The 11,537-nt window shown below is 43.3% G+C and overlaps 1 protein-coding gene across 2 annotated transcripts in view; it reads right to left on the bottom strand.

Annotated features, from left to right (window-relative positions):
• The window catches only part of GPR39 (G protein-coupled receptor 39), a 183,757-nt gene that overhangs the window by 93,491 nt on the left and 78,729 nt on the right, over nt 1–11,537 (bottom strand). Inside the window, exon 2 of one of the 2 annotated variants that reach the window (XM_025039381.1) lies at nt 5,641–5,700. The exons of the other annotated variant lie outside the window; for it this stretch is intronic. Within the exon in view, the coding sequence (XP_024895149.1) occupies nt 5,641–5,700 (60 nt within the window). The remainder of the gene's footprint in view (nt 1–5,640; nt 5,701–11,537) is intronic. 2 annotated transcript variants of the gene reach the window in all.

Below are 11,537 nucleotides of genomic sequence, written 5' to 3'. Positions count from 1 at the left end.
ACCCCAAAAAGAAGATATCCCTATTATCTCCATTTTGCTGATGAGGACACGAAAGCCCTGAGTGGTAGGCGTGGGACCTTGTTCAACTGTGTCTGCCTCCTTCTCAGGTGGCCATGGCAATCAATGAAGTGGAAAGTTCAAGCCCTCTGCCCACCCCTACCTGGTTTCCTTCTGGGGTCACCCACACTGCTGCTCCTTCTCTGGCTCCCTGGGTTGTCAGCCCACACACATTATTTTCCTTAGCTTGTCAATGATGTTGAATGCTGCCAATGATGAAGGAGAATCAGTAGTGCAGACAATAGAAAACTCTGGAATATTCAAAATGTGTTATTTTTGCTCTAGGAGGTTAGAATATGACTTTAATTTTCCAGAAGGCCTATTATCCCAACTCAGGCTCAGGCTCGTTATAGAAAAAGTCCATGTCTCCTTAACTGACCCCAGTTCACAGAGAGGAGGGGAGGGGAGGGGTGACTGGCAGCAGGGCAGCCAGGTCAAGATAGTCACCCCAGAGATGCCACCCCTCAGACCCTCCAGAGGGAGGCATGGGAATTGGCCACCTGCATGGGAACGTCGCTGTCAGGTTGATTCCTCGGTTTTAAAGGGATTCTTTTCCTTTCAAAGGCAGCTCATTTGGAGGAAAGAATCCAGTCCCAAGTCAATTTCAATTTCACACCACACTCCGGAGTGAAGGGATGCGGGAGCCCCAGTCACCGGTCAACCACAAAACTGGCAGCTCTCAGCTGGCATTTCACAGCGGTGGTAGCAAGATTGCCTTTAATAGCACACTTGCAGTGATGGGCAGCAGCTGAGATAAAATTACAAACCCACAAGCCCAGGTGTCCAGATGAGTGCTGTTTTAACATGCTGAAATAAAAATGCTCCCTGGTGGCTTTCTCCCCCGCCCATCGATCTAGCCAAGTCTCTAGAAGAGGATGCTCTAGCCTCCAGCTCACAAACATCTGCCACCCTGAGGCCCATGTGGCAGGGTCTTCTGTAGGAGGTGAGGACGGTGTGCCAGGAAGAGGGAAGCTGAGAAGCCAGCAGAGGCCAGGCCCAGCAGCACCCCATCTGTGCCCCTGGGACATGAGGACAGCTGGGTCTTCTTGCTGACCGCTTCCCTCCCCTAGGAGTGCCTCCCCCTCCACACTCTTATTCTCCAAGGCCTTGGGGCTCATGCTGCCTTCCTGTTCTAACTACTAACTCACTCTCTGGAAGCCCTGGCTATCAGCTTTAGCAGGCCTTAATGCTATACTCTAAATTTCATATTTCACAATTGAAGGAAAAGTTATCTGCATGTGTGCGAGGAATGTCCAACGCCCTGAGGATGGGGGTAGAAGAAGTGCGGGGGATGGGAGGCAGTAGGCTGTAGGTGAGAGGTAGGTGCGTGGATTTTCTCAGTCCTCCTAACACCAACTTCCTTGTTCTGCCTATGTGTATGTTTTTTGAAAAAGTCTTGTTCTAGCTTCTCTGCACCACAAGTTTCTTCTACCATTATTCTTTGGCTTGGGATTACAGATTTTTCCACATGGGCGTTTGCTCTGCCTGGAAGCCTCCAGTACCAGCTTTACCAAAAGTGATCCAGTACTCCTACCCTATGTGCTCCTGTCATGGGGTCCTGCTGCGCCCCATCAAAAAGTGAGACCTATTTTCCTCCCCACCTTGAATCTGGGCAGTCTGGTGACCACTTTGACTAACAGAATAGAGCCACCCAACTAAGTTCACGTGGGTCAGAGAAGAACCACTCAGCCCAACACTCCCAAAATTCCTGAGCAGAATAAAATGCCTGCTTACACCCCTGCTTAGGTTTGGGGGTAGTTTATTAAGCAGCACTAAGCAATCAGAACAACTCCTCTGCCCCGAAATATTTTTCCTAATTGTCTAGCATGTTATTTGAAAACCCTCTATTAGTCAACTCTCTGGGTTACAGCAAAAAGTACCCTTGCTAAGTTGTCAATGGCATCCAGATATAAAACCCAGAGCCTATACCACCCATTAATACCTCAGCACCATTAATTTAAGACCTCAGAACCCAGTAGGACCCCAAGAAAATGTGATTTTTTACCTACACATCATGATATGGGGAGGCAGGACAGAAAGCCCAGAGTGTGCAGGTGTTCAGTGGGGTGAGCAGCCTGGGGTATTAACCCCTGAGGGGGTTAATGTAGGGAAGAGGAATGAGAACTAAACATTAAGTCAAAGTATATTTAGAGCTTATAATGTGCAGATCAGCCCTTCAGCCAGACCACAAGAAAGCTATAGAGCAAAGGAAGATTCCTGCCGAATTACTAACAAACCATTTACCCCATGCTGTGAAGGGAAAACAGAGCCTTGAGTCATACCTTACACAAAATAAACATTCCCGGCAGAGAAACTATGGAAGAAAGGCTAGGGGTCACCAACAGGCTTTCTCTCGCTATATACCCTTATCTTTCACGCTGTATACCCATACCATCAAAGGAAAATAGGCAAAGTCTTTAAACTATTAATTCATAGAAACTAAGAATGATATATAAACTAAATTTCCCAAACATTCGGGGTCTTGGTCCTGTCTTTGTCTACCTTTCTTTCTGTGTCTGTCTTTTGGTCTTTTTTTCTCCTAGTCTTTTCTCTCTGTCTCTCTGTCCCTCTCGGTTCTCTCACTCTACGTCTCTGAGAGGTGACCACCTTCTGTTTATGGAGCGTTATCCCTTCTCTAATAAATTCTCCTTTGTCTCTAACTCTGGCATGCACTTGAATCCTTTCCTACACTTAGTCAAGAACCCTCTTTCTCTGGGTGTAGGATTTGAATCTCCATTCGGGGGATTTGCCCTGTCTTGCATCACAGCCATCCAATACCACCCAGAGGATCCTGCAGGCAGTGCTGAGGCCACTTTCTGGTTAGTCTACACTGTTTCTAACACTAGAAAAATACAGTTTTGAATGAGGAAAGGATCACTTTGGGCTTCAACTACAAGTTAGGCTGGACCCTGCATGCATTTCAAAGATACCAGGACTAGCCTACCTTGGGTGGAAGAAATCCATTTTCCTGGGAGCCTATAAGGGGCTGGGTGAACAGGGGGAGGATCTTTTCCTGATGAAGTCTGTATAGGTCCGCAATCCTTGGCTAAAACCCTGGGGCCAGCCAGATTTATTTAGGAATTCAGAATTTCCCAGGGTTTAGAAATGTGATACTATACGCTACAAAACATCCCCTTTAGGTTCTAGGAAAGTATCCTGTAATCACACACACACACACACATACACACACACACACACACACACACACACACACACTTCTGCAGCAAAAGGTGTGAATTTTCACATTCAACTTGATAAATGCCTTAAACAGCCTCCTATCCTAGGTTTTACTGCCAAATAAGTTATGATAAATTTCAAATTTTCAGAAGTTTTTGAGTCTGGAATCGTGGACCTGTTTTGCTCATACTTGGTCAGTTTTCCCCCCAAAGTCATTTGTACAGATGTCATTGAAAAGGCTATTTCTAAACCAGATGCTGTGAGATGTTCGGCATCTGCTTTCTTGCAGTGTTTATCTCAGAGGCTCCCAGAGAATGTACCCTCTTCCCCTTTAAGCACCATCAGCCCTCTCCATCTGGGTGCTCCTCGGACAATGAATGAACAACATGAAGGAACATGAGTGCTTTGTCACATCAATGCCCTGGGTCTCCAAAGGGCTTTGGTCTCATGTCTGAAACCTCTTGTGCCTCTACTAACCAGCTGGTACTGTGCCTGGCACAGAGTAAGCACTGGTTACATGTCTGACATCCAAGGGGAAGTTCAACTTCTCCATCTTGTAATGAGATAGGGCAGAAACAATCTCAATATTTATAACTGTGTGCAAAACATCAAGACCCATGGAGCATCAAAGATGAGTCAAGTAGTAATCATTCTGCCCTGGGGCAGCTCAGATATGTACAGGCTGCACTACTGATGATGACAAAAGCCAGGAAGCAGTAAACAAACATAAATGATCCCTTAACTGTGATTATATATAAACTCCCTTGCCTTATAGTCTTTTACTGCTGTCATACCCACTCTCTCTCAACAAGCCTGTCAGAAGACATTATCCCCATTTGCAGATGGGGACATTGAGTCTGTCAAAGATGCCACCCACCATTGATGACTGAGCTTTTATCCCTGTGCTCTAAATTAATCCTGTGCTTAGAACATGGAGATTTAGAAGTTATCCCCAGCTTAGCATGAGAGTGGGGATTGTGAAAGACATGAAGAGAGAATACCCAGCGACTTTATGGGAAGTATGGCATTTGCACAGGGACTTGAAGGGCAAGGAGGGTTTGAGCAAGCACAGATGGGCAGCTGATGGGAGGGGAAGGCGTTCCAGTCAAGCAAAGGCAAGGAGGCATGGGAGCACCAGTTTCCACAGCGAAATCCCAGGGATCCAGCCAGCTCAACTGTAGGTTATATGAAAGTGACTCATAGAATAAAATGCCCTAAAGATGGTTTTAAGGAATGAGAGGAAAGGCGACATTATCTGTAATGATTTCTTCACACACAAAAAATTTAATTTAAAAATGTGATAGCATGTTAACGTGTCACTTTTGAGTATGTGTTATACTATTCTCTGTGCTTTCTACATCTTTAAATTTTATTTTAAAAGAAATTAAATTGGTGGCACTAGATTTTGGAGGCCTTGTGTTTTAAGCTAAAGACTTCAGATTTTTTTCTGTGGGTGCCTTGTGAGGGGACCATTTTGATTGGGAGCATGACCCAGTCAAAGCTACACCTTGGGACAAAGATTCTAACAGCATCCTGTATCACCAGACTAAAACAGAGAGAGAATATAGACAGGTAAACCAGCCACATAACCTACCTACAAGCTTCATCCAGAAGAGGAAATGAGAGACACTGAGAGAAGCTAGTCGGCAACAAAGTGCAGGGTGTAGCTTGTCCCAGCTCCCGGCATACAGAAGCCAGAGACAGCCAGATTGGGGTAGGGTGGAGGACTTCCTGTAGAGCAATGCTCCACTGCTAGCTGAAAGGTGGGCACTGGTGTCCCACTCATACTCATGAGAAATCTATCAGGGACAGGCAGGTGGGAGAGCCATGATTAATACATCCAGGTAAAGCCCCGTTCTGGGAGGGAAGGATTAGTGAAGAAAGTGCAGCTTGAGCTGGATAATTACCAGGCAAACCCAAAGCCCTCTAGGTTCTCCCTCTGCGTATGTGCCTCTGGGAGCTCTGTCAGAGACTAACTACCGCCACATTGACTGCCACTGTTACAAAGATGGCAGCATTCTCTATAGCGGTGGAACTCAAACTTGAGCGTGCATCAGAATCACCCAGAGTGCTGTTCAAAATACAGATTGCTGGACTCCACCTCGTTTATGATGCAGCAGGTCTGGGGTAGGGCCCAACAAGCAATAGTTCTCCAAAGTTCTCAGGTGGTGCTAATATTGCCTGCAGGGAATCACTCCTTGAGAATCACTGCACTAAAAACTGTAAACATGGTCTGACCTCCATCCCTGGGTAATGGATACTCAACACATATCTCCTTTAAGCTTCACAAAGCCCCAATTTATACAGGAGGAAATTAGAGATCAAATGTATCAAATAAATTGCCCAAGGTCACACAAGTAGTGGACAACAGGGCTAGAGTTGGGGGCTTCTTTTTTCTGCACTTACTTGTTCCCCAAAGCTGGCCTTCAGTGCTGGCTGATAGAACTTTCACAGGTCCAAGCTGAACTGAACAAAACAAAAGCAATGTGAGTTTTTCGACTTGTTAACCATCTGAACTCAATTTAATGAATTGTTCCTCTTTCTCTAAGATAATTCCATTTATATTTTAGGGAGTTAAAATGTTTTTATCAAATGATGGTAACAAGAGATGGACTTTTTCTTTTATCCTTTTTTTAATGTTCTTACTTGGCAAAATAAATAGGTGAAAACTTAATTTCAGTCCCTTCTCTTTAAAACAAAATCTGTTCCATGAAATTCCTGGCAAGAGCACTCTGCCATGATGCCTCCCAGCACCTGAAGAGCACCTGTATTTTCAGAGTAATGATGGCTCAGAGTGATTTGTCACATGGGTAAGTGGTGGCAGAGCCAACACGCAGGTTCTTCAGAGGGCTCTGTGCCACATGGGGGCGGGGGTAGATCCTTCTTTACCCAGGGCTGCTGGTAGCCATAAACATAGGACTCAGGGAAGCATGAGGAGGCTTTCTCCTGGATATCCTGACCTGGCACCTACCAGGCAGTCCTTGGGCATTAAGGAAGGCTCATATCAATTTGCTTTCCTACCATTTGAAGTTACTCTATTCTCAGATGGTTGTTGGAGTCAAGAAGAATGAGTTGGTATCCCCGACTTGGAGGCCCCTGAGTCAGATGAAGAAAAGCTCTGCTTCCTGGCTCTAACGCCATATAAATAAGTGGTGGCCTCCACTCACCCCAGAAGGCAGTACAGTGCAGTGCGTAGGCAGGTGGGCTCTGGTGTCATATTCCTAGGGCCAGATCTTGCTGTGCCCTATATTGCCCGGGTAACCTTAGGCAGGCTACTCAGTGTCTTCTCTAGCTTAGCTCCCATACCCGTTAAATCAGGGTAATAGTACCTGTTTCATGGGGTTAGTTGTAAAAATTAAATGTGTTAATATAGTTAAGGCAACTAAAAACAGTGCCTGTCATATAGAGTACATATACATGTTGGCTTTTATGATAACTCAGTTCTTCGTGATCATTTATTGATGTCTGCCACCCTCTCAGGGGCCTCGAGGGATACAGTGGTGGATAGGATAAAGTTTCTCCTCTCCAGAACCTCTGTTGGACAAGTAAATGAGAGATCTCAGCACAGATGAAGAACTCTGTGTGCAGAAGCACAGGTTAACATAGAAGCCAGGAAGATGGGCATAGTGAGGGGCTTCTGAGAGGTGGGGACACATGCGTTGACAATTTATGTCCCTGTACAGGGCTGACCAAGAGGCTAAGGACAACCTCCAACGGGACTCTAAATCCTTCAGCATGCAGGCAACGGGGAAGGCTCTGGGAGCAACAGAACCCTACTCCACATTTTGAGCCACATTTACACTAGCAAAAGGAAAGAAAAGGTCATGAATATTCTCAGCTTGAATTATAAAATAACAATGAGTAGCTAGCTGCTCACTATTCATAATCATTTGAGGGTGGGAAGAACCCTTTGTTCCATTACAGACAGACACAGAAGAGGAAATCCCATCACATAAAGACATAGTATATTAAAAATGTAAATTAAGAATTAAAGAGCAAAACAATGGAATTCTGCCAATTTTTTAAAAATTTGCTATACAAATTGCTAATCAGTATCCAATGTCATGTTGGCTAATTTGTTCAATAAGAGTGAAAAAAGATAAAAGTCCCACAGATGGAGATAGGCAACCAGCCTGGTGAAATCAACTGTGTGCAAAATATCAGAAAGACCTTGACCCTTTGAGAGATGCTTCCAATATCCTACTGGGAAATCGAGTCAAGGATTTTTATTCTAGGTCTGGAGGCACAGAGGTACAAGAAGCTCACGTCGATGGTATGAGTCAGAGGCAAACTGGGCACGATGGAGCAAGAGTAACAAGTCTCCCTTCAACACAGCATATATTTTAGTGGTGGGTACAGCCAATAAGTAGGTAAATAAATTAGCAAGTCAGTTCCAGAGAGTGTTAAATGCTATGAAGAAGAAAAAATGAACCTCAAAGGAAGATGCTGGAAAGTCAGGCTGTTAAGCCAGTTGCCCACCCAGTGTGTATTCTGATACAAGTCCCTATCTCTGGCCCTGTCCTCTGAACTTCCCCCCATCAGAGACTGAAAGAGATACACACGTGAAATGGAGGGTAGGCTCTAAGAGCCTTGGTCCAGTAAACCTGGACCTCTCGCTCCCTGCTTAAAATACTTCAATGGCTCCCAATGCCATCAAAATGGAGATTAAACTCCTCACCACTCAGGCGTCATCACTGCATCCCCACATCTGCTCTTCTTCATTTTCAAACATTACATTCCTGGTGGGGTCCCGAGACCTCAACACACTCAACCAAAACAATGCACTTTCATTGCCAAGAATTATATGTGTTCTGAAGCAGGCATTGGGCTGACATCTCAGCCTCGTCACCAGTCCCGTCTTGAAAGGGAATGACTAACCCTCCCCAAGAGCTGGCTGAGGCACCAGGCTTCACTTGCCAATAAAGAAAAAAGGCCTAGAAATCTCTGCTTCACAGGGCTGGCCAGCCCCTTAACAGACACCCACTGAGCACCTGCTATACATCAGCATTGAGCTTGGCACAAAGGATTCAAAAACTAGTGAGGCAAGGTCTTAATCACATGGCAGCCGGTGCACAGACAGGCTTTAGGATGGATACATGTACAATTTGCTGAGAGCATTAGAACACTGGGGAGCACAAGCATTTCACCTGCCTTCATGGAGTAGGGGAGGCTTGGACATGCTTTCTCAGGGAGGTGAAGTCTCATTAGAGTCTTATAAAGAAAGTGAGCTAAAATTTTTGGTGAGGAAGAGGCTTGAGGAGGGGAATGGGAGGAAGTGTTTGGTTAGAGGAACATGGAGCTGCAGAGATGCAGGGACATTAATTAAAAGTCAGAGGGAGGCAAGCAGGGAGGAAAAGAGAGGAAAGGAAGCTAGCAGGGGCCAGATCATAGGATGGCCTGTATGCCACTGTCAAGAAACACATGGTCTCTAACCCATGGGCAACGGGGAGTCACTGAAGTATTTTTAGCAGCGAATAATGGGCTCCCACCTACGCTTTCAACAGAGCTCTCTGAAGGTTGTGGGGTGGATGAATTTGAGGAGGACATGGCTGGAAATGGAGAAACCAGTCAGGAATCTGGTAGCTATCTCTTCACTCTGAGAGGATAGAAGGTAGAAATAACAGTTTCGAGACTGCCAAGTAGAAGCCTGTCAGAGTGGCATCAGAGGGCCTCCTGCACTGGTGAGCAGCCTAATTCATGGCTATAAATATCCATTGGAGCAGCCATCACAGTAGCTTTTCTCCCTCCTCCTCTTCCCCCTCATCCCATTCCATTGGAGTGGTGACAATGCCAGACTTCCAGGCTCACATCACACATCTCGTAGTCTGTGGTAATCAAGTTCAGTGACAAGTGGTATTCTTGTATTATGCCTCAGAATTCCTATTAAACTTTTATAATATTAAACAATTAAAATATTCTCCCTAGGTTTAAGTCAGTGCTTTCTTCAGAAACATTGTCAGTGAGATAAAATACTCAGTGACTCCTTATTCCCCAAACATATATTTGACAATAGGCTTCATGTCTATTTGATATCAAAGCAATAGTACTAGAATCCGGCTTCAAAAAATGTGCATTATTCATGGCAACAAATAATAATAATAATATAAGGAAAACCTTATTTTTTATGAGGCCACAATTGGTGAAGCCAAGCTCTGATAATGAGGAAACAGGATATTCATGAGGTTCTATTCTGCCTTTATTAGTGTGGAAGGTGGATGGTGACAGGAGCTATAAGCCAATTCATAGCGATTGTAAATTTGCCAATGACTTGCAAGACTAATGGTAAAAATGAAAATGTAGTATCTTATCCTGCTTGTATGTTTGCATGTTCTTTATTGCCAGTGAGCACCCAATCCCCAACCTGCAAACCCTAAAGAGAGAGGAAAAACCTTGTTACAACTGAAAAAATTCAGTCCAGACTTGCCCTGTCCAATACAGCAGCCATCAGCCGCTCATGGCTATTGCTCATTTGCGCTGAGGCTGGGCTGAATTGAGGAATGCTGCAAATGGAAACGCACATCAGATGTTGAAGGCTTAGTACAAAAAAAAAAAAAAAATGTAAACTGGTTCATTAATATTTTTTACACATTGAAATAATATTTTGGATATACTGAGTTAAATAAAACATGTCAAAATTAATTACACTTGTTTTTCTTAACCTTTTCAAATGTGGCTACTGGAAAATTTTAAGTTACAGATGTGGCTCGAATTATAATTATATCAGACAGCAGTCTAGACCACAGAACTCACTCAAAAGGCAGCCATCAAGGATGGGTTGGCAGAGGAAGCCCATCTCTGTGGACCTCTAACAACCCATCATATGTTTATCCACCAGGATTCAAAGCCTGCACACAACCCCAAGGTCCCTCACCCCTAAACCTCAAGCTGGTATTATCTCCCTGTGTACCGAGGTGCATCAAGTTGAAGGAAATAAAATTCAATAACAATTTTTATAGCGAGCTGATTTTGCTGTTGCTCATTAGTAGCTGTGAGCTAAATTAATTTGATCTTGATTGTCCCTTAATTGAAAAGGGACATAAATCCAGATGAATGTGCTATTATGGATGACACCTTGATCCTGAACGATCTCATGCTTCTGCATTCACAATGCTCTCCACAAGAGGGGAAGCCAGCTTTCAATAATTACAGTAAAAATAACGATTATTGACCAAGAATATTATAATAGATGGCAATGTGCTAGGTTGTAACATATTTTCTCAGAAAGGACATTGATCAAGTCACCGAGTTAATGTGTTAAAGCTTGATTATAATGACTCGGGAAATTACCAACTGTTATTAAAGTTAAGAATATAAGCCACTTATGCCAATACATTTATAGTGCAATGATAATTTATCATTCCTCCCCAAACAGCAAATATATGTTTTAAAAATTCCTATGGCTTATGGTTTTCACATACACACATATATATTTGACTTTTTTTAATCTAAAGTTTCACCCATAAAATATGTTGAACAGATACTTGTTCAAAGAGAGACATAGAGAAGTGAAACAGAGAAGGCGTTGAAACTGAGGCTGGTTTTTGACTTGCCATCTTTGCAGAAAGTGTGGCAAGTGGTATTCATACTTGAATTTTACCAATCCTTTCAATCCTTAAAAACATTTAGCTGTAAAACTAAATTTTTTTAAGGTAAAAATTGCCTGCAACTTTGGAGATAAATAACATAATTCACCACAACTGAGAAGTAAAATAATATATCAGTATCTAAGCATCTCTTTCAAGCCAAGCCACTTCCTCTTTCCTCTCTTATAACTGGAGGGCAATGATTTAGATGAGAAAGATTTGGCTAGAATGAGGATAAGATTCTAATATGAAATCATTTTTGTCATGATCAAGAGAGAGCTCTAGCCACATGCTATACTGGGCTCTAGATAAAGGAAATTCAACCAGATGCTCCCCTGACTTGAGGAACTTAAAGACATTTTTTTGGAACGGTAATACATTTTCTAGGCTTAAAATATGTGTATATGATATATGTATATATCATATGATAAAATGTTTTTTTACTCTCTCCTTTCTTCCCCACACCCCAAAAAGCTAACTAATTTTTATTTAGAGTCTTTTATATTCTTTTAGTTTCTTTTGCTTATACAACACCAATCCCTAGTGGACCAACAACTAATGAATTGTTAGAGGGCCACAGAGATGGGATCCCTCTGCAAACTCATTCTTGATGGCTACCTTTTGAGTGAATTCTATGGTCTAGACTTCTGTCTGATATAAATAAAATCAAAGCCACATCTGTAACTTAAAATGTAAATACATCATCGTATTTTTTTCTCC

This window comes from Pteropus alecto, unplaced genomic scaffold (assembly GCF_000325575.1).
Source record: "Pteropus alecto unplaced genomic scaffold, ASM32557v1 scaffold3, whole genome shotgun sequence".
In the NCBI taxonomy this organism is placed as follows: domain Eukaryota; kingdom Metazoa; phylum Chordata; class Mammalia; order Chiroptera; family Pteropodidae; genus Pteropus; species Pteropus alecto.
The sequence above is the reverse complement of the archived record's forward strand: the minus strand, read 5'-3'. Positions and strand labels throughout refer to the sequence as shown.